Raw genomic sequence first — 24,190 nt, forward strand, 5'->3', positions numbered from 1 at the left:
GCATCCTCTTTGTGCATTGTGTGCAGTAGAGAAGTGTGTTATAGCATCCTCTTTGTGCATAGTGTGCAGTAGAGAAGTGTGTTATAGCATCCTCTTTGTGCATAGTGTGCAGTAGAGAAGTGTGTTATAGCGTGCTCTTTGTGCATAGTGTGCACTAGAGAAATGTGTGTTATAGCATCCTCTTTGTGCATAGTGTGCGCACTAGAAGAGTGTGTTTTAGTGTGTTATAGCATGCTCTTTGTGCATAGTGTGCACTAGAGAAATGTGTGTTATAGCATCCTCTTTGTGCATAGTGTGCAGTAGAGAAGTGTGTTATAGCATCCTCTTTGTGAATAGTGTGCAGAAGAGAAGTGTGTTATAGCATCCTCTTTGTGCATAGTGTGCAGTAGAGAAGTGTGTTATAGCGTGCTCTTTGTGCACTGTGTGCACTTGAGAAATCTGTGTTACAGCATGCTCTTTGTGCATAGTGTGCACTATAGAAGTGTGTTTTAGCGTGCTCTTTGTGATTTTGTGTGCGCACTAGAAGATTGTGTTTTAGTGTGTTATAGCATGCTCTTTGTGCATAGTGTGCACTTGAGAAATCTGTGTTATAGCATCCTCTTTGTGCATAGTGTGCACTTGAGAAATCTGTGTTATAGCATCCTCTTTGTGCATAGTGTGCACTTGAGAAATCTGTGTTATAGCATCCTCTTTGTGCATAGTGTGCACTTGAGAAATCTGTGTTATAGCATCCTCTTTGTGCATTGTGTGCAGTAGAGAAGTGTGTTATAGCATCCTCTTTGTGCATAGTGTGCAGAAGAGAAGTGTGTTATAGCATCCTCTTTGTGCATAGTGTGCAGAAGAGAAGTGTGTTATAGCATCCTCTTTGTGCATAGTGTGCAGTAGAGAAGTGTGTTATAACATGCTCGGTGTGTTCTGAGGGTCTGTGAGCGAGTGTGTGTGTATTAAAAGCTAATTGCGCCACAGATCATTAAACTGTAAAGTACCTGGAGTACTTTTCCTCCTGAAGTAAAAATAAACAGAGTGTTTACACAGCACCGGTGTTTTATATGAGCACAGAATCCTCTTTATTTCACCCGTGTGAGTGACTGCATTCACTCCTCTGGTTCTGTAAGTGAATATTGGTTTTAGATGGAGGTCTCGGAGCCCTACAGTCATGTGTAAATGTAACCTCTCCTCTGATTGGCTGCAGTTTATCGCCCTGGCATGTGTAAGATCATTTGGGCAAATCTGATTTTAGGAACTTTTCTGATATGGAACTTTGTTATACTTGACAAAGCAAAATGTAGATATTATGGCCTAATTTGGGTTTTGTAAAATAGGTTTAACTACACAGAACATATATGTGTCGCATGTTGATGTGTTTATTTGGCACAAACCTCAAGCAAATGATTCTTACAGCCATTGATGGGATTAAAGTAGTATTGACATGTGTATGTACAGATGACTTTATGATTTGCATTTACATCAAAATCTTAACTCTCAAGATATTTGTGTGCAACAGCCATTTTAAAACCAGTAGATGATGAAGGAGGTCCAGGTCTTTGTGGCTCCCGATACGCTTTGGATTGAAATAGATTTTCCTTTCACTCTGTTTATTTATATGACAGTATGGTTAAGCAAGTGTAATTAGATTTAGACCTGGAAGCCATTCGGAAGCAACACTTGTTTTCAATTGGATATGCAAGAGTAGCCAACTCTAGTCTGCATTACTCCGGTAGTTTTCTGTGTGATGTATATTGTTTTTGTTTTCCGTGAGGCATTTTTGTCCTCTCGGTCTGACCTGAGCTGTTCTCCAGACGTACAGGGTGGAGATCCGCTTCCTGATGAGAATCTTCAGAATGCCAGACTGTGACTCTCTTTCCATGTGACTGAGTGTGTGTGTGTGATGCAGAAATACTGTAAATGAACCCACACACCATTTTCTCATCATTTATTCTCTCTCATGTGGTTGTAAATCTCTGTGTGTTTGTCTCTTCAGTGGGACACAAAATAAGATATTTTGAGAAATGTCTCAGTGGCACATTTCATAAATTGTAAGTCAATGGGGTTCAATGTTGTTTGTTTAACAACATGCTTTAAAATATCTGCTATTCTTCTTTTGCAATGTTTAACAGTTTGCTGTTTCTTTGAGGTGTTCTGTTTTTGGTGTCTATCTGTCTGTCTTTGTGTGTGTGTGTGTGTGTCTGTCTGTCTTTGTGTGTGTGTCTGTGTGTGTGTGTCTGTCTCTCTGTCTGTCTTTATATGTGTGTGTGTGTGTGTGTGTGTGTCTGTCTGTCTGTCTGTCTGTCTGTCTTTGTGTCTGTGTGTGTGTGTGTGTGTCTGTCTCTGTCTCTCTGTCTGTCTTTATGTGTGTGTGTGTGTGTGTGTGTCTGTCTGTCTTTATGTGTGCTTGTGTGTGTAAGACTATGCGTGTGTGTGTGTGTGTGTGTGTGTGAGTGTGTGCGTGTCCGTCTGTCATTGTGTGTGTGTGTGTGTATGCGCGCGGGTGTGTGTGTTTGTTTGTGTCTTTATATGTTTTTTTTTTGTGTGAGTGTGTGCGCGACTGTGCGTGTCTGTCTCACTTTGTGTGTGTGTTTTTGTCTATCCATCTATTAGTCTGTGTGTGTGTGTGTGTGTTTGTCTTGTTGCACTCTGCTCGTCTTTCACATTGCTTTGTTCTTGTTAAAGATGTTGTCTTATATGTCCATCGTGTTGTCCTTGGGTCATGACCTCTGACCTCTGTACTCTCAGGATTTTATAGATCTTAGAGTGTTTGTAGCGGTAGGAAGACCAATAACCCTCAAACCTTAATCAGTAACCTTCCTCTCTGACACTTTTTTGTGAAAGTTTGTATTCTAGCGTGAAAGCAGGTCATTTTGTATCTCTCTGGGTGTGAATCGGTCTTTGTATCTTTTATTTATTTTATTAGATATGACAGTTGATGGAAACAGGAAATGCCAGGAGGAAAGCAGGAAGTGACTTCAGGCTCACACTGTGAGGTGACTGTGGGGCGACGGTGACATTTAGCAATTTGGGCTCATTGTCATGGTGATGTTATGGCCCATTGGGTAAATAATGAGATCCGTCTCCAATCAGAGCTCAGTATGAGATATTGTTGACATCTCTTTTGAACCTTATGTAACCTTGGTCCTTTGCTTTCCATTTAACCTCATTGATGTCCAAGAGAAATAATTGAGATTTTTCTTTCTTACGGTTTAACGACTCCGTAATGATCAACCTCAAGTGTGTCGACTCAAGACAGCACAAACAACCAACGCACACAGACGATCCCTCCCTATCCTGACCGGAAGGAAAGGGCGACGTAAACATGGAAAGGAAGTGCAGTCCACTACAGAAGACCGGAGCCTTTCCATTCACGTGTGAAGAGTATGTGAGCGTATCAGGAGTTTAGTGGCGGTAACAAACACGGCAGACCGGGCGAGAGGGACACGAGACCTCGTATTAGCGTGCCAATCAGAGGTGAGCGTGCTGGCACTTGGCAGGCGAGGACCGGGAGAATGCGAGGCTCTGGAGAGGTATGCCGCAGGAGTGTGTGCTTGTGTTTGTGTGTGTGGCTGAAATGTTTCCCAACATTCCTGTCGGACTGCACGGGCATCTTTGACATGATGTTGTCAGCCGGTCGGGTGAATTAGCGGCGTGTGTGTGTGTGTGCTTCTTGTGGTTTTACCTTTACGAGTGGACGGTGGAGCTGCTTTGAAGAGCTCCGTTACTGACATTTCAAAGTCTCTGTTTTTATTATAAGACTGCTTTTTGATCTTCTCCAATTCACATTCAGTATGTAATAAATCATATTGGAAGGTTTATACTCATAAAGTTGTGTGTTTTATTAAATGTGAGTGATGTTTGCTGAGATAAGCATCACTGTTTGTATTTCTAACCCATTCAACGCTGTTTGTCTTTAGTGATCAGATTTTTGCCTTTTTCCTTTTATACCACACTTGAAAAATAACTACATACTATTTACTATATATACTATATACTATAAATTCAATTCTAGATACTTTATTCCGTGTGAAGTGTACTATAGTAATTTTGGAAGTACTGCAATTTCTGACTTTGTTTGTTTGTTCAAACATTTGTGTTGTAAAACAAAACACTAAGAATTAAATTTCATTTTGATTTGTTTCATAAAACAAAATTGAATGGCTTTGGTCATTTAACTTCTCCATTTTAAAGCAGCAATTTAATTGGTCAATGTCATATTTATTTCTATAGCATTATTTAATTCAGCCAAAGTTGACCAATGTGCTGCACAATTTAAACAGGCTTAAAATGAACATAAAAAATAGATATTATTATTATTGAGCATGTAGATTAACATTATTAATTCTAGTAATCATACTACAACTTACTATAGTAAAATCTACAGTATACTGCTTTATTTGTGTGAAAAGGGGGGTAACCCAAACCATAGTATCTAAAAAGCCTTGTGGACTTTTTGTGGCTTTTTGACGATAGATAGTGAATACCATAGCGACCAAACATAACACCTTGGCAATGCCATAGCAACAACTTGGGTCGCCTTAGCAACCACATCCAACTCAACACCTTAGCATCATACTGTATCGACGAAAAAGGTAATTCTATAGCATCATTGTAGGCAAAGTCCATTCTGACCAGAGATCAATAAATCAGTTATTTTTTCCTGGGTAGAATTTGTGATGAATTTGTGATTGTGATGAGAGAGTGTGTCATCATCATTACTGGCAGTCTTGTGCTTGTTTTCAGTGTTTGTAAAGAGCTGAGTTGAGTATTGAGTCTCAGGGCTGCGTTTACCTCCATTAATGATCGGGTTTAAAGTTAATGAAATGGAAAGTGAAGTTAATGGATTAGAAACGAGAAATGCTGGGCTGTGTGAGCACAGATCCAGAGTCAGCAGAGGGTCTGTCCCATTCATTCTCATACACAATACCAAACCCATGCCCTGTGTTTGATGCAGTGAAGCGCTGTTTTTAGTTTTGTGTAGTGTAGATTTTTTATTAATGAACATGAGACTGAAGGTACTCTCATCCATCAGTTTTAGACAACAAGACAAAATAAATATGGAACACTTACGAGCATTTAATCCTGCAGTCAGGATTTATTGTGTGTGTATGTGTCAGTGCGTTTGTGTGTTAGTGCGTTTGTGTATGTTAGTGTGAGTTTGTGCATCTGTGTGTTCGGCCTGTATGTGTCTGTGTAAGTGCGTGTGTTAGTCCGTGTGTGCGCGCGCTCGTGTCTGTGTGCATGTGTTAGTGCGTGTGTTGCACCTGTGTTTGTGTGTATTTATTCTGCGTGTGTCAGTGCATCCGTGTGTGTACTCGTGCATCTGTGTGTTGCGCCTGTGTGTTTGTCTGTTAGTGCGTTTGAGTATGTTGCGTGTGTGCGTGTCTGTGTAAGTGCGTGTGTTAGTCTGTGTGTGTGTGCGTACATGTGTCTGTGTGCATGTGTTGGTGCGTCCGTGTGTGTTGAGTGCGTGTGTGCGTGATCTCCATTCAATCACTGATGAAACATTCATGTGAGCAAAGTGAAGTCCCGCGTGATCAATTTAGACCGTACATCAATGTCACTCCTTTACGGTCACAATTAGGTTAAAAGCATGAAGGGATGTGCAGCTCCGCCCCTTCCTCATTACATCTAACCTCTGTCTCTTCTCTTTAATGGACTCAGATGATGAAGAACGCTGGAGTCAAACGGGCTTTAAACACAAGCTCTGTTCACTGCAGCTGGATTCTGTAATCTACACAACGTCCCTAAAAACAAAACACGAAATCTTTACATGGAAGTCTGACTTTAGTGTCTCCGTTATGGGATCAATAATACACAAACCAGCAACACTTTTTCCATTTTAACCACTACAGCACAGGTTAACTGGGTAATATAAAATTAATATCTGTGTGTTAATATCTCAATGTGTTTCCAAATTTACCATTTTTGATGTACAGTATTGACCAAAAGTGATGTCCGGAAAATATCTGTGCAATGTTCGCTTTCAATGCCATCTCAACTTCAGTCAAACCATCGAAATATACAGTGTATGACACTGAATGTGTTTAAAGTATTTACTTGACAAAACTATTTGACAAAAAGTCAAGGAATATGATTTATTCAAATATTCGCAAAAATGTATAGACACCCAGAATGCTCACAGGAACTAATGCAAAAATAAGATGGAGATTTTAAAGCGTTATTAATATTTGTTTTTTTCTCTCTTGTTTTCGACCACAGCGGTCATTCTCCTGGCTCCGTGACTCGATGTGTTGTGTGGTATTTTTTGTCAAACCTACTTAAATTCTTCGCCAAGCTGAACTTCGGTTTACACTCTAAACACAACCACACAACATCCATACAAAATGCATCTTAAAGGGACAGTTTACCCAAAAATCAACATGTTGTCATTTTTTACTCGCCCACATGACGTTCTACACATTACAAAACCTCCCAGCGTCGTCGGAACACAAATAAAGTTATATTTTTGATGACATCCGAGAGCTTCCAGGCCTCCTCGTAGACATCACAGTATTTCTCAATGTCAAGGTCAATTAAAGTAGGAAAGACATCGTTACAATGGTCCATGTGATCATAGCGGTTCAATTGAATTTGTATGAAGCGACGCTAATGCTTTATGTGTGCCAAAGAAACCAAAATAACGACTTCAGTCTAGACCTTGACAGTGAGAATCACAATGCGGAGGCCTGGAAGCTCTCGGACGTCATCAAAATATCTTTGCTGGTCACGTGGGTGAGGTAAAAAATGACAACGTTTTGATTTTGTGGTGAACTGTCCCTTGAAATTATATGTTTGCATGATAGACTCGATTATTGAGAAGACATCAGATTGCTTTTAAAACTTGAGCTGGAACACTGGACGGTAGGTTGTGTAAGGTTCTTTGGAAACACAGCTGGTTTCTAACGCTCAGTCGTGCTGTGAGTCGTAATAGATTCAATTAAGCGTTATTGAACGAGCCCCCCGTGATTCATTTACTGTCTGTCTGAGCACCTGCTGGAAGTGTTGTTATGTATCTCCACGCAGAAGTGATGCTGTGGATTGAAAGGTGAGGAAAAACCAGCGCTGTAGAGATGAGAGAAATATTCTTTGTGTTCTGGTCAAGCATTCTGGTCGTCTTTAATCTACTGTGATGTCAGACATTTATCAGAGAGAGTGTTTCTGTATTTATTTTATTTGTTACCAAACTGGCGTGTGTTTCCCGGTGATGATGTGACCTTGATTCCTCAGAGTATCCTAGTGTTTCTTGAAAGAGGTTTTGTGTGAGTAAATGTATACATCAGGAATCTTCAACTACTTTTATTTGATGGCAAGTTTCCAAAAGTATAAATAGGATTAGGGCCAGTTTTTCACTATATCCTCATCTCTTCAGTTTTTTTGTAATTGCATTGTGTTAATTTTATACATTTCTTATAGGTCATTTATTTGAACACGTACTCAAATATAGCTTCCGGTATTTGTGCCTTTTCATGATATTTAATTCAAAGGGATATTGTCTTTTTGATTAAATTTTATTTCATTTTATATCACATAAATTCACTCACATTTATTCCCGTTTGTTTATTTATCATAGAATCTCTTGTAACATTTGAGACCCGCTGTGATCTTTTGTCAGATTTCAGGATACTGACAGGTACGGTTATATATCATTAAACGCAATACGACTATAGGCTACACAAACTTTACACAAACCCTTGCCATCACATCCGGGAAATAAGTCTGACATTTGAGTAAAATCATCTTGTGTGATGACGTCAATGAAATACTGATGTGAGGAGGTCACTTTTAAATCACAGGAGGTCTCCAGAAAGAATTTCGACTCTTCTTCTCTCCACTGTGAAATAGATTTGATTTGCGAATCCACTGTAGGATAGGAATGATGAGTGATCTCATGGGGTAACTGAAGCGTTCAGCTGTAGATGCCGATATATCACAGATGAAACTGATTCACGGCCGGCACAATGAAGACCTACAATTTTGAAATTACTTTGTGGTCGTCTTTAGTTAAAAAGGCCCTAAAATCATTGTGTTCTGCTTTTACCATTTTTTTGTGGTTGTGTGAGGTTATCAGCAGGCTCTGTTCGCTCGGCATCAGATGTTGGCTGCAGATGAGTTTATTGTGTGAAAGTGAATATTTGTGCATTTGATGTGTTGTTATTTACTGTGCATCGATGTGTGTGTTTGTGTAGCTGCATCTGGCTGCTCTGGCGTCTCTGAAGGGTGATGTTGTGGAACTGAATCAGCGACTGCTGCAGAGCGCGAGAGAGAGAGACACGCTGGAGAAGAGACTGGCTGAAGCACAGGTCTCTCACACACACAAACACTCATTGAACCACACACTCGTACATAACACTCAAATACACAAATGTATACACGTATACACGTATACACACTCAAACATTTAAACATACACACTCACTCAAACACTCAAATGCACAAACATCTACTTGGACACACACACTCAAATTATTGCACCTGCACACTTGCTCAAACATGCACTCAAATAAACATTTCTTAGTGATTGTTGTACACCAGTGGTGCATTATGGGTGATCGTGTCATTCTGCTGTGGTCACACTGTTGAGGGTGTGTTTGTGTGTGTGTGTGATGTCAGTGAAATAAGATTGTCTGATTGTGTGTCATCGTGTGAGTGTGTGTGTGTGTGTGTGTGATTTCAGCAAATTCAGACAGTCTGATTGTCTGTTATCTTGTGAGTGAGTGTGTTTGTGTATGTGTGTGTGTTTGTGTGTGATTTCAGCAAAATCAGACAGGCTGATTGTGTCTCATTGTTCGAGTGTGCGCGTACGTTTATTTTTGTGTGTGATGTTATTGACATCAGACAGTCTGATTGTGTGTCATCGTTCAAGTGTGCGTCAGTTTGTGTGTGAGATGTCAGTGAAATCAGACAGTCTGATTGTTTGTTATCTTGTGAGTGAGTGTGTTTGTGTATGTGTGCGTGTCAGTGTGCGTGTGTGTGTCAGTGTGCGTGTGATGTCATTGAAATCAGACAGTCTGATTGTCTGTTATCTTGTGAGTGAGTGTGTTTGTGTATGTGTGCGTGTCAGTGTGCGTGTGTGTTTCAGTGTGCGTGTGTGTGTGATGTCATTGAAATCAGACAGTCTGATTGTCTGTTATCTTGTGAGTGAGTGTGTTTGTGTATGTGTGTGTTTCAGTGTGCGTGTGTGTGATGTCATTGAAATCAGACAGTCTGATTGTCTGTTATCTTGTGAGTGAGTGTGTTTGTGTATGTGTGTGTGTCAGTGTGCGTGTGTGTGATGTCATTGAAATCAGACAGTCTGATTGTCTGTTATCTTGTGAGTGAGTGTGTTTGTGTATGTGTGTGTTTCAGTGTGCGTGTGTGTGTGATGTCATTGAAATCAGACAGTCTGATTGTCTGTTATCTTGTGAGTGAGTGTGTTTGTGTATGTGTGTGTGTCAGTGTGCGTGTGTGTGATGTCATTGAAATCAGACAGTCTGATTGTCTGTTATCTTGTGAGTGAGTGTGTTTGTGTATGTGTGTGTTTCAGTGTGCGTGTGTGTGTGATGTCATTGAAATCAGACAGTCTGATTGTCTGTTATCTTGTGAGTGAGTGTGTTTGTGTATGTGTGTGTGTCAGTGTGCGTGCGTGTGTGATGTCATTGAAATCAGACAGACTGATTGTAAGCCATCGCGTGTGTTAAAGGAGCGTCTCAGAGTTTTGCTGTCATTAGTGACACAGTTCTGAAGATTTCATTACTCATATCTATGTAGGCAGTGATCTGCTGATGTTGTCCACACCTTCACAGGAACCCCTAAATGATCCTGAAGTCTCTCTGTTACAGAACACTTTTGTGTTTTAAATGACACTTATAGATAATAAGTGTGCGTTATGTTTACTGACAGTTTGACCATTTGGACTTATGAGGTTTACTCACAAATGTATTTGAATGCTTTTTATCGGTCGCATATCTGTGAAACAAAATATAAATAAACCTGACCAACAGTGATGATATATTACATGAAGGTTATATCATGTTGTCCATTTATTGTGTTGCTTTACGAGATCCTCAACAACACATCATCCGACACCAGTGTGTCTTGTAAACACTCAATAATGACACCGTCGCGCTTGTAATCGGTTGCGAAGAGTTTATTGTGACGCATGACAGTAATTGTGAATCTGACAGCTCATTTCCCTTGAGTCCAGGCTGGAAAGGCACATCTGGATGAGTCTTAACGTGTCTCCTGCAGCGCAGTGGCCTTGTCTCATCTCCTCTCAGCAGTGAGACGGGCTCCATCTGTTCTCAGTTCATCTTGCTGTGAGTGAATGTCTGGCGACGGCAGAGACTGGCCATGGCGTTAGTTCCCAGCAGCACGAATCCGCTGTCAGTCTGTCGGAGCCGTCAGCCGAGGCGTCGCTCTGTTAATGCTGACCCATGAACGCTCTGGATTATGTGTACAAGTTAGAAAGCTGCTAATGTATAGAGTAGAGATGAAGGAATCTCGTTGAACATAATGGTGTGAGACTGCCCTCGGGCACATGCCTTGACCTTTAAACTCCACCCGGAGACATACGGCCGAGAGCATGATGGTGTTCTGCCCTTTGACCTCAAGTCTGTTTCAGTGAGCACTATTAAGGGGACTCGTTCTCTGTGTATCGAATGCTTCTGTGTTGTTGTTTTTCTCATGAAGCACCACTTATTATCCACTTCTGAGTTCTCAACAGAAACAAAGCTTGTGATGCTGCCAATGAAAATTAGCATTGAAACGCAGCCATAAACGTCAACCGCAGGCCAAAAAATCAGTGCGAGGGTTATTCAGAACTCATTCTCTTCATTAAAGACGGCAAATGAAAAGTGAAAACACATGTCGTCCTGCTGATGTTTGCATCTGCCGTCTCACTTCTCAGATGTTTTTGTGGAGCTCTCGTCTAACATCAGGTGATCTGCCTCACTGTCTGTCTGCATAGACACAGCTGCCTTTAAAGACATTGACGGTTTGATGAGAGCAAAATAACGATACAATACTCTTTAAGCTTAAGAATACAGAACACGACGTGCCAGAATGTTGTGTAAAACGGTTCATCTCATTTGATTTTTAGGCTTGGCCTTTGCTTGTCGAATAAACCACAAAAATTTATTTTCAATATTTGTTCACTATTTTTTTTAAGAAAGACATAAATAATGATAAAAGTCAAAAATATTACATGGCTTTTCTGAGTACTCAAAGATTAAGTTAAAGTAATTTAAATTAATAATGAATCATATTTTTTTATAAAAGAATAATACAATTTTATTGTCATTGCACAGCTATATCTCATATTATTGAATTTTATACAATTATTTTTCATATTTTTTTCATTATTTTTTTAAGAAAGACCAACATAAATAGTGATAAAAGACAAAATATTACATGGCGTTTAGGAGTATTTCAGTAACTCAAAGAGTAAAGTAAATTAATAATGTATAATATTTTTTTATAAAAGAATAATAAAATTTTATTGTCATTGCGCAGCTATATTTCATATTATTGAATTTTATACAATTAATTTTCATATTTTTTTCATTATTTTTTTAAGAAAGACCAACATAAATAGTGATAAAAGACAAAATATTACATGGCGTTTAGGAGTAATTCAGTAACTCAAAGAGTAATGTAAATTAATAATGTATAATATTTTTTTATAAAAGAATAATACAATTTTATTGTCATTGCGCAGCTATATTTTATATTATACAATTGTACATAATTCTTTCTTTTTCATATTTTTTCCATATTTTTTATAAGGGAGACCAAAATAAATAGTGATAAAAGACAAAATATAACATGGCTTTTATTCATATTTACAGAGTAATTCAGTAACTTAATGATACAATTAAATCCAATTAAATAATAATAATAATTTGGTTAAAAAAAATTATTGTCATTGCACAGCTTTATTTTTCACAATTAAATTGTATATAATATTATATAAATATTATTCAATTCAAGTTTGTTTTTCACTGTTTTAAAGCAGCATTACATAGAAAAAGAAATCACAGAAGAGAGGAAAATGATTACATAGAATACATACTGAGAAAATTTCAGTACAAATACATCAAAAATATTAAAGGTTAAGATTTAGTCATATTTCTTGAGTGACAGGCATGTTGTTGTGTAACATTGTCATGTAATGCAACAGTGATTGCTACAGATCAACCGTTCTCTGTGTATAAATAAAAAATAATCCCACCCTCATCTTAACCTCAAATTTGTTCCAAATATCAGGAAAAAACACCATTCTCAAAACAGTGGATGTGATCTGTGCCATTCATACTTTGTCTTCATTTGTGTACATATTACTCTAGAAAATGATGTTCATAAACTTTATTATAGTAGCTCTGTTTTAGTTGACACAGATTGACCGTGTCTGTATATTTATCTCACTTCATCTGGCATGTTGCAGTGTATTCTGGGATTGTGTTATCTGTGCTGAATAGATGCTGGTGAAGGAAGGTATGTTATAATTATACCGTCTATCATTCTGTCTTGAGTTCTGCAGCGTTTCAGATTCAGTCTGTGATTTATCAATACAGTCATTGTGCAGTAATTGTTGCTCTTGTTGGAGGTGGAGTGTGTGTTTAACGCCTATTGTCTGTCCTCATTTGGACTGAGTGATTGACTGCGTTTTGTTTTCACACTGACTCTTTAACTCAAGCCAGAAAAACATGCCGTTCCTTTAAGGTCATTCCAGAAGTGAACGAAAACAAACACACACACACACTTGGAGAAAGATGAGATCTGGTTTCCCGTTGACGTAAAATCTGGCCATTTGTTCGTTGGGTCACCGCCGGGGTTCTGCCCTATGTCCTATTCTTAGTTTTTTATGTATTTTCCTATTTCAAGTTTCATTTTGTGTTTATATCTTATGTGCTTGCTTTTCACAGTGTTTATTCTTGAGAGCTGTTAGCACATTTATTGTTGTTGTCAAAAGAACAAGCCATTATTGGACTGATTATATCTTGTGTCGTTGTTCATGTACATAAAGCCTTAAGATATTCCTCATAATGGAGTGTAGAAATGTTGTAATTCTGTGTAAATGCGACAGCATTGAGTCATCGCTGCTTCGCTCTTTGCAACTAAAGGCAACACACCGGCAGATTGTTATCATTTCCCCTTCAGGAATTTGTCACGATTGTCAGATGAGAAGAACCCAGATGCAGGCAGCGTTGAAGGGGTTAACAAGATTTATTTACACACAAATCAAAGACCCACGATGCGGTAACAAAGACAGAACTAAATAATAAAATAGAACAGAACACTACACACGTGGGGGCACAAACAGGAGAACAAGAAACTGACTAAACTAAATAAACAAGACAGGGTAATTCACACAAGGCCAGGGATAATCCACATATAACGCGCAAGGCAAGACAGACGAGGCATAGGAGTAAACAAGTACACAAGCACAATAAATAAGCACATGACAATAGACACAAGGGCATTTTATAGGGAGACTAACAAAGGATAATTAACAAGGGACAGGTGGCGGGAATGAAACACTGATGGAGAGCTAAACGAGGAACGTGAGGGCAGGAACAGAGACCAGACCGGAGAGAACATATGGAAAGCCAAAAGGTTTAATATGTCTCTCTCCACATAAAACCTTAGGCTTTCCCATGACTCTGCCAGAAGATCAAGAAAGACATGACATGAAAAGGCAGAGTCATGACAGACTATTAAAAGTAATAATTTAAAAGTTTGCGAGAATGTTTATTGAATAAAGAAAATTCGGTCATTGTTAACTCACTGTTATGTGAAATGCTTTTTGTAGAAAAGCTCATTAAAAGGAAGGAAGGAGACGGGAACCGGAAGACATTTAAACATTTAATAAAGTAATAACAGCCGGCGGCCCCTCTCGTTCGACCGCCGACGAACAAAATATAAATACAAATACAAACATGTTCGGGACCGGTCCTCTCTCCTCGACGGTCCGGTCGCTCGTTCTCTTATATGCTCCCGATCTCCTACGTGATTCGAGACCGGTGCGCGCACAGCTGGCGCTCATTAACAATTACTCACCGATCTCGAACCACGGTCTCGCCCCGCCTACTCTACTACACTTTTATTATTTGTTTGTGTAATATATGTTTGATGATCAGGTTGTTGAATGTCAGATTCAACCAGAATCCTGTAGACTCTTTATTGTTTTTACTGTTTGTAGTGGTAAACGTAAACTATTGTTAATACCTTTCAGTTCTACACTGTAAAAAAAATCCAATTATCAATACATTTTATTTTATTTAACGGCCTATTCCGTTAATCCTAAAATGCAATTTAATGCATTAAAATAACTGTAAAAATGGATGCAGAAAAAATCATGATTATTGAAACAATTTTAAAACTGAGTTTTTGCAAATGAATTCCTCAAAGCTATAAACTATTGAACTCGCTGTCATTTGCGGATTGAGAGATTTTGGGCAGAAGCTGCAGGTGAATGAATGAATAAATGAATGTGTTTGTTTTCTCTACAGATCTTCAGTGATGTGTTTGTGATTTCTTACACTTGTAGTGTGAGGTGTTCATTGTGAAAGTGTGTGAGAGTTGTATCACTCACGCTGTGTGAATGTGTGTCTGCGCACAGCATGTGTTGTTTGTTTATTTATTTCATCTTGTTGTTTTCCGGAGTGTAACTTTGCATTATTCATCTGTCATGCTGTTTGTGTGCAGTGTGAGCAGTCGCATCTGCTGCAGGAGCACGAGGATGTGCAGGAGAGGACGACTCTACGCTACGAGGAGCGAATCACAGAGCTGCACAGCATCATCGCAGAACTCAACAAGAAGATCGACCTGCTGCAGGGGACCACCATCAGGTGCTTAACACACACTTAAACACACACACAAGGGCAGTCTGGTCCTGTTTATTCTGAGCCAGAACTGCCCAGAAAAGATTGTCCATGGTTTGTTTCGTTTTTATGTTCCCTATCATGACGGGTTGATATAATAATGTTTGTAGCCCTGCTGAGAACCCACAATAAAAGTACAGATAGGATTTCTTTAATATCTCCGTTATTTATCCAAAGACATTCATGACATCAGATGGAGAGTAAGTGGAAACCTCTGCATCTCGGAAGATTACTATCCTAAGAAAAAGCTGCCCTACTGTCTGTCTGCATAGAGACAGCTGCCTTTAAAGACATTGACGCTTTGATGAGAGCAAAATTATGATACAATACACTTTAAGCTTAAGAATGCAGAACACGACGTGCCAGAATGTTGTGTAAAACAGTTCATTTTATTTAGACTTTTAGGCTTGGTCTTTGCTTGTCAAGTAAAACAAATCTGGGGAAATATATATTTTTTCTTTTCAATATATTTTTTTAAGAAAGACCATCATAAATTGTGACAAAAGACAAAATATCACATTGCTTTTCCTAGTAATTCAGTAACTCAAGATAAAATAAAATTAATAATGTATAATATGTTTTTTTAAATAAAAGAATAATACAATTTTATTGTCGTAGCACAGCTATATTTTATATTATTTAATTTTATATAATTATTTCTTTTTTATATTTTTTTCAGTATTTCTTTTTTTTAAAAAGACCAACCTAAATAGTGATAAAAGACAACATATTACATTGCTTTTCTGAGTAATTCAGTAACAGAGTTAGAGTAAGAAATCAAACAAATGTGTGTGTCATTAGAGTTTGAGAAGAGATATCAACAATGTGTCAAACTGAGTCTACAATCTACATTCATTTTACACCTCCTCTTACACTTACTCTTCACGTGTTTCAACAAGTACGCTCTCATTTGATTCAGTTTTTATTTCTCCTGCCTGGCAGGAACACCAGCAAAGTGTATATGCACAAACACAAACTTGCAAACACAAACATTTGCACAACAGTTGTTTGTGGACCACACGCGCATACAGTGATCGCAGCTGTCTGAGGTCAGTCTGGGTGTCAGCGTCTGCGGTGGTATCGTCTGCTGGAGACCCCTGGGAGAGTTTTACCCTTCAACTGCAGCCCTGTACCATCTGACAGAGACATTGTCACAGTAAATCTGGTAATGTTGTATACGGTTCAGAGCTGGAAATAGTGAAGACTGGAGTCCAGGGAGTGAATTTCAAGTGGGATGGAGATTTTGCATTTTGATCAATGTAATTGCCTCATGCATACACATAGTGGGATTTTCTACATCGACGCATAAAAAATATAAAATATGTAGGCAGCTGCCTAGGCAGACAGCATCATAATTGAAATGCAACCTTGTAAGTGCACGAGAGGTTGACTCGTATGGAAGAAAATAAGAGACGTAATGTTTTGAAATTTAACAGTCTATGAATACTTGATTTTGAATTATTTTTCTTTGGAAACCATGTATCTGAATTTATTTGTTTCGAATTTACCTCTATGAAATTTAAATATGAAAATTCTTGATTTCCAATTTAAAAACCTGAATTTCAACAAATTCAGATACAGAAAAAAATCAACTTAAAATACATTCAGAGTGATCAAATTTGATTGCTCTTATTCAGATCGAAAAATTCAAGCGTAATCTATAGGATGTAAATTATTTGAAAATGCATTTAAAAAATATATATATAACTTACATCCACATAAAATGTTTGCCTTTGTACACGACTTCAGATGCATCTTAAAAAATTTGAATATCATAAACAAGTTTTTTTACTTTTGTAATTTAATTCCAAAAGCGCAAAGTCCAAAAAAGAATCCATGTGGTATTGTCAAGATGAGACAATACAGACGAGCTGAAGGCCAGTTTTTTTAAGAAACTGAATTTTAATTTTAATCATTGTACCCACCAGAATTAAATCAAAAAACGTATGAAATGGTTTACTTTGTCTATTGAATCTATGATAAAGGAAAGTTTACTTTTGGAAATAAAATGAAAAAAATGTTCTTGAAGTTTTTGAGATGCACCTGTACGTTAAAGTATTAAAATCTTTAATTTATGACTGAAAACGAATTTAAGGTCTTTCTATTTTCGTATGCGTTTTTTTTAGTGGTGGGCATAGATTAATTTTTTTAATCTAGATTAATCTAGATTAATTCCAAGATTAATCTAGATTAATCTAGATTAAAATGGCTCATTTGAATTCTGCCGGAGGCATTCAGAATATGTGTGCTACCCAAATAATGACTAAAAGTAAGTCTTTGAGAACGGGTTTCTCAAGCAAGGTGGCGCATTAGACCAGGGGCTCATCTCCTGTTTCCAAAATGCATCACAAACTGCTTGAGAAAGCTGTTCTACTATGATAATTGGTGATGAAAACGGTAATTTCACAGTGACGTTATGTTGTGTTCAGACCAAATGCGAATGGCGTGTCAAGCGCGAGTGATTTATATGTTAATGCAAAGAGCCAATAGACCTACTTGCTGCACGAATCGCGCGAAAGAATCCCTGGTTATGAGATGATGAGGCGGCTTCTGCTTCCGCGAATGACGCGAATCACGCGAGTTGAAAAATCTCGTTCTCGCCCTGTACAGTGCAGTTAAGCTGGTATACATCCGCGCTAAAATATCAAGGTGAAAGTCATCATAGCTTGCGTAGTATAGACCCAGCTCCCAACCCAACTTTGAGAATAGATTAACGGCGACATTTTTTTTATCACGCGATAAGAGTCTCACTGCGTTAACGCCGTTAACGGCCCACCACTAGTTTTTTTGCATTTGGCTATCGTTTGTACGGTGTCTCTGAATTGCTAAAAAGGCCTCTCAAAATGCTTGACGGATGCGAAAAACACAGAAAATCGATTTTATGACAGACGAAAATATCAGAGGCAGTATGTAAATGTGATTGACACAACGTGATGGCGTATTTATTTTTTAACGTGCAAAAATTTTGGACGCAAAAAACTGATTTTACTTTTTTGATATGCACATTTGCTATATTTGAATCTCACAGCTCTTGTTTCTATAGGTAGACGGTACAGTAAAGGTTTAGATTAAAGCTTTTATTCATCTCTACATTTAGACAGAGCTGCACATGTGACCACAGAAAACTGAACGCAAAGGATTTTACTGTGATTTCTATCTATGTTGTCTGGTTCAATGCTCCTTCGAATTCTCACAAACGTCCGGATGAATGTTCCTGTATCGCTGCTCATCTTGTCATCAGTCAAGAGCTCAGAATGATCCGGAAGATATCTGGAATGAACTGGATTCCTCGTGCCCCTCATTAATAGCGTGTGTTGTGATGAGAGAGTGTATTCAGATCTTGTTTTGCTTTGAGCTGGTGGCCGTGCGTCTGTGGAGTTCATCTGCTGTGCTTCATCCGTGTGCGTGTGCATGTTAATGTGCTCCAGTGCTGTCGTTTCATTAGAGACACTTCACATGCATGCAGCAGGTCCATACGTGTGCATCCTCATTAGAGAAATTACAATATGCCTGATGTCTGGAGGCCTCCGGTGACTCTGTTCAATGTCATATTCACTCCGGTGCGTTAATGCGCTGCAGTTTAGACAACTGGGGTTTTGTGCCACAATAAATGTGATATAAGAGATTCTACACCTTTGTGCCATTTTATTTCTTCCACTTAATGGAACAGTTCACTCAAAAATGAAAATCATCGTTAACCCACCCTCGAGTTGTTCCAAATCTGGACACATTTCTTTGTTCTGATGAACACTGAGAAAGATATTCAGAAGAATGCTTGTAACCAAATAGTTCTTGGCCACCATTGACTTCTGTAGTTGGAGAAATTGCTTTATATTTTTTTGTTCTGCTGCACACAAAAGAAGATATTTGGATGAATGTTGGAAAGCAAACCATTCTATGAAAGTTTTGACTACGATTGTCATTTTTCCTACTGTGGTAGTTAGAGATGTAAAGATTCACCGTGAGCAGGTTGAAAGTCGTTTATAATATGTGACGGTTCTAGTCGGTTGAGATGTTAAATGAATCACAGTACATGTTTTGAACGGCAGAGGCTGCTGTGTTTACCGCAAACTTGGAAATCGTGGATATGCTGATATTTCTTAAATATAGAAAAGCACAGAAAAAGCCTTTGTTATAATAGCGTTATTATAATATTATTTTTATTTGATTTGGAATTTGTTTTAAAATTTAGTTTTATTATTTGACAATGAAATGTGCAGCATTTTAGAAATAATGGAAGGGCTACTTGTTCATTTCTAAAATCAATCGTGAATAAATCGTACCGTGAGATCAGTATCGTGAATCGCATGGTATCGTGAATCTTTACATCCCTAATGGTTGTCAATGGAGATCAAGAACTGTTTGGTTACAAGCATTCTTCCAAATATCTTTCGGTGTTCATCAGAACAGAACAATGTATACAGATTTGGAACAACTCGAGTGTGAGTAAATGATGACAGAAAATGTGATTTACTCACTGTTATGCTGTGTTTGATGTAACTCAATGACTTTAAAGTCTTGTGGTTATTGTTTGTGACATTGTCTGTTTGTGTGTCATTCAGGGAAGAAGATGAACTTTCTGAAATCCGCTCTGAGCTCAGTCAGAGTCAACAGGAGGTCAATGAGGATGAGCAGAGCATCGATCAGGACCCGGACCAGGCGTCCATCTCACTGCCTGAAAACCAGTCCATCCTGGTGACCGCAGACATGGGTGAGACAAGTTTCATCATTTACTCTTTCTTCAGTGGACCACAAAAGAAGATATTTTGAGAAATGTCTCAGTGGTTTTGTGTTCATACATTGGAAGTCAATGGGGATCAAAGTTGAAATTGTTGTTTAAAATATCTTCTTTTGTGTCCCGTAGAAGAATAAAACTCAGTCAGGTTTGACATGAAATGAGACATTCATTCACAACATTCGGTATGAAATGACTTCAGGCTTCAAACAAGTTTAAAGTCATAAAACGAGTGATGTTGTCATCTGTTCCCTTTGTGATGTTGGGATGATTTCTTTTTTTTTCCCTCTTGATCAGGCTGATACACAAATGCATTTAACACCTTGAGCCGTCAGGTCGCTGTCGTTCTGCAGTTTTGTATTTTTCAACATTCCCAGCATGCACCACTCACAACTTTGAAGGATACACTTTTTACAATAGATACAGCAAACATTTAACAACTTTAATTCAGAGACATTCAAGACGGTTTCAGTGGCATCAACGTAAACAAACATTATGTTGCTCGAACTTAACTTTCAGTAGACCTCCGCAAAGAATCAATAACGATCGAGTAGTTTTGATTTAATTTCATACAATTTCTAAAAAATGAAATCAATTGTTCTATTACAACCAATCACAGACCGAAAGAAAGCGTCGGGTTTGTCTACTCAAATGAGATTTTTGTCATAATTCGTTTAATACAATGGAGATATTTTCAGATCTGAACACATGCTTTACCAGATTTGATGCTGAATGCTATTGGCTTTCCATATTTAATGTGACCTGTTGTGTTTGCCAAACAAACTTTGTTGAGAGACGTTTCTTAACTTCTACGACATGTATCTAATTTACATTAAAACTATGCCATATAACAAAGTTCAAGGACACAATATGAAGTGTTCTGCGTCATCTTCTCTTAAAGATAACTGCAGTGATCTGAACTCAGAGCTCCAGCGGGTTCTCACGGGGTTGGAGAGCGTCTTGTGCGGCCGTAAGAAGAGCACATGCAGTCTGTCTGTGGCAGAAGTGGACAGACACATCGAACAGCTCACGACCGCCAGCGAACACTGTGATCTGGCCATTAAGGTACAAAAAAAGCCCTAAAAAACACTTTTAGCTTGTCTGTCTGTGTTTGATGTGCATTAGTTGGTTTGTGATGACAGCGAGTGCTCTGTCCTCTTTCTGTCTCAGGTCATTTCAGTATTCACTATATGTCACAAAACCTTTTTCTCCGTCAGGCTTGATGAGTCTGAGAAACTGAACAAGTCTACATTTCATATTTATATCCACACACCCACTTCACGCTGGTATTATGAATATTTTAATACGGGGTGTAGAGCGGTCTCCATCTTTTTTCTCTGCTGACTCACTGTTAGGTGTCAAGCGTATGAGTTTATCCTGCAGTTTTCCTCTCTCCAGCGTTCATTAATGTGTGACGCATCATCTCGCACTTCTGTAGAATTCTGTTTAATGGCGCTCGCATCATACAATTCTTTCTGCTGTTATATATACAGACTCCTGCAGAGTTGTGTTGAGAACATTCATTCTGTGTGTGTCTGTGTGTGTGTGTATGTGTGTGTGTGTGTGTGTGTGTGTAAGTGTGTGCGTGCGTGAAACATCATCTTGCAGGAGGTGTTTTTTTACTGCAGATGTTGTTTTTTCTGTCAGAAAACACACACGCACACACACAGTGTTGTGTTTCTGCTTTTATATGTGGTTAGTTGACCAATAAATCTTAATCATCCTATTGTGCAATGGCAAATTTTTGAAAACTGTTAATATTACATTATAATGTGTGTGTCTCTGTCTGTTTTTATGAGTGTGTAATTGGTTGGGTCTCTGTCTTGTTTTATGTGTGTGTGTGTGTGTCTGTCTGTCTGTCTCTATCTGATTTTGTGTGTGTGTGTGTATGTGTCTGTGTGAGTCTATCTTTCAGTCTCTGTCTGTCTTTGTCTGTCTTAATGTGTGTGTGTGTGTGTGTGTGTGTGTGTGTGTCTATTTCTGTTTGTATGTATGTGTTTTTGTCTGTATGTCTCTATATCTTTTTATGTGTACTTGTGTGTGTGTGTGTCTGTCGGTCTTTTTCTCTCTCTGCGTGTGTGTCTCTGTCTGTTTTTTTTTGTGTGTGTGTGTGTGTCTCTGTCTGTTTTTATGTGTGTGTGTGTGTCGGTTTGTGTCTGTCTGTCTCTGTCTGTTTTTATTCGTGTGTGTGTGTCTGTCTGTTTTTATGTGTGTGTGTGTGTGTGTGTGTGTGTGTGTGTGACTGTTTTTATGTGTGTGTGGTAGTGGTGGGCCGTTAACGGCGTTAACGCAGTGAAATTATTATCGCGCGTTAAAAAAATTGTCGCCGTTAATCTATTCTCAAAATTGGGTTGGGAGCTGGGTCTATACTACGCAAGCTATGATGACTTTCACCTTGATATTTTAGCGCGGATGTATACCAGCTTAACTGCACTATACGAGGCGAGAACGAGATTTTTCAACTCGCGTGATTCGCGTCATTCGCGGAAGCGGAAGCAGAAGGCGCCTCATCATCTCATAACCAGGGCTTCATTCGCGCGATTCGCGCAGCAAGTAGGTCTATTGGCTCTTTGCATTAACATATAAATCACTCGCGCTTGACACGCCATTCGTGTTTGGTCTGAACACAACATAACGTTACTGTGAAATTACCGCATCAAACGTGACGTGCTAACATGGATGCAGCTATGAAGCCGCCGGGTTTGCTTCAGGGAATATTAATTTTAAGAAGCTTCCCAATGGAAACATCGACAAGACTAAGGTTGTTTGCACCTTGTGCAATGCGGAATTGGTTTAAAAAAAACACTTTCTCTCAACAGGTAGTGGTCTAGCTTTAGTTAAAATCAGTAACTTTGTATTGAGATCTAATGTATTATGGCTCCTGTATGACATATCGCTTGTTGCTCCCTCACTCTTTGTAAGTCGCTTTGGATAAAAGCGTCTGCTAAATGATTAAATGTAAATGTACTGTAGGAGCTCTTCCAGTCTCAAGTACCACCTAAACGCAAATCATCCCTTAGCTAATGCGGAAGTAAACACAAGTTCATTTTCCATCCATCCATTTTCTACCGCTTATCCGAACTACCTCGGGTCACAGGGAGCCTGCGCCTATCTCAGGAGTCACAAATTCATTTTATTGAACATAATTTAATTTTCATCACCAATTATCATAGTAGAACAGCTTTCTCAAGCAGTTTGTGATGCATTTTGGAAACAGGAGATGAGCCCCTGGTCTAATGCGCCACCTGGCTTTAGACACCCGTTCTCAAAGACTTACTTTTAGTCATTATTTGGGTAGCACACATATTCTGAATGCCTTCGGCAGAATTCAAATGAGCCATTTTAATCTAGATTAATCTAGATTAATCTTGGAATTAATCTAGATTAATCTAGATTAAAAAAATTAATCTATGCCCACCACTAGTGTGTGGACATGTTTTTATATCCCGGGTATATGGGTACCTTAACCTGTATGCACACCAACACATGGGGACTCGTTTCACTGTGGGAACCAAAATTGTGGGCCTCATGGGCAAAAACAGATTATAATAATAAAACAATATATTTTTTAATCTAAACATGCATAAAGTCTACAAGTGTGTGTATGTGTGTGTGTGTGCGTGCTTTGTGTGTGTGTCTAACCTTCTGTTAACCTGTTTGTGTTCTTGTGACTGTCTGTCTGTGTGTAGACGGTGGAGGAGATCGAGGGAGCTCTGGGTCGGGATTTCTATCCCAGTCTGTGCGAGGAGCGTCTGCTCTGGGAGAAAGAGCTCGCTGGACTCCGGGAGGAAAATGAGAGTTTGACGGCGATGCTGTGCAGTAAAGAAGAAGACCTGAACCGAACCAAAGCCACCATGAACGCCATCAGAGAGGAGCGAGACCGCCTGCGCAGACGGGTGACTTCATCTTTAATACATCTCAATATGTGCATGGGAACCGTTCATCCATCAGGTCCACGAATATAAAAGAGACCCCGAGTTTAGTCCTTTTACCACTGGCCAATAAGCAACCACCTGGAACCTCTCTTGTTGCATAGCAACACCACAGCACCCAACATCCTAACATCTTGGCAGTGAGTTTTGCATGGGCAGTTACTTTTTTTGTAGAAACATTTGCACACCTGTACAGTTTATGGATGAGTGTGTAGATGAACTGTAGGTCGAACTCGAGCATTCGCACATAGATCCATCATCCCTACTGCAGTGACCCCATCAGCTCGTACCAACCAGAGAAAATATCAATATTTAAAGAGTGCTGCTTCAGTTCTGCTGGGGTGGAATGGGCGGCAGCAAGTGTGCTTGCGGTTTCTCTCTTATTTAGATGGATCACATTGACCATTAAAGCATGACACACACACAGAAACAGCAGCTGACCTGCGGAAGCCAATCAAACGAACCCTCGCCACAAAGCCAAGCTAGTAATCATGGTCTCGGCGGCTCAAACGACTGCGGCGAGCTGCTTTAAATATAGCCCCACACGGATGTCAGGGCTCTCGTGATGGATCTATTTACTGAGCTTAAATTAAGACCGCCAGTGTCCTCGGCACGCCGCCCCGCGCAGGGAAGAGGAGAAATCCTCTCGGATCGATCGGGCTGCTGCTTTT

The 24,190-nt window shown here is 39.0% G+C and overlaps 1 protein-coding gene across 7 annotated transcripts in view; it reads left to right on the plus strand.

Moving 5' to 3' along the window:
- The window catches only part of mcc (MCC regulator of WNT signaling pathway), a 57,641-nt gene that overhangs the window by 17,876 nt on the left and 15,575 nt on the right, over window positions 1–24,190 (plus strand). For 5 of the 7 annotated variants that reach the window (XM_056746459.1, XM_056746460.1, XM_056746462.1 and 2 more), the window contains 5 exons: window positions 8,178–8,291; window positions 14,677–14,819; window positions 19,415–19,563; window positions 20,489–20,652; window positions 23,277–23,483. In XM_056746459.1, the coding sequence (XP_056602437.1) occupies window positions 8,178–8,291; window positions 14,677–14,819; window positions 19,415–19,563; window positions 20,489–20,652; window positions 23,277–23,483 (777 nt within the window). Of the gene's footprint in view, window positions 1–3,269; window positions 3,519–8,177; window positions 8,292–14,676; window positions 14,820–19,414; window positions 19,564–20,488; window positions 20,653–23,276; window positions 23,484–24,190 lie in introns of those variants that run through there. The other 2 variants (XM_056746465.1, XM_056746461.1) reach the window with 2 other exon arrangements.

This window comes from Triplophysa dalaica, chromosome 4 (genome assembly GCF_015846415.1).
Source record: "Triplophysa dalaica isolate WHDGS20190420 chromosome 4, ASM1584641v1, whole genome shotgun sequence".
Classification (NCBI taxonomy): domain Eukaryota; kingdom Metazoa; phylum Chordata; class Actinopteri; order Cypriniformes; family Nemacheilidae; genus Triplophysa; species Triplophysa dalaica.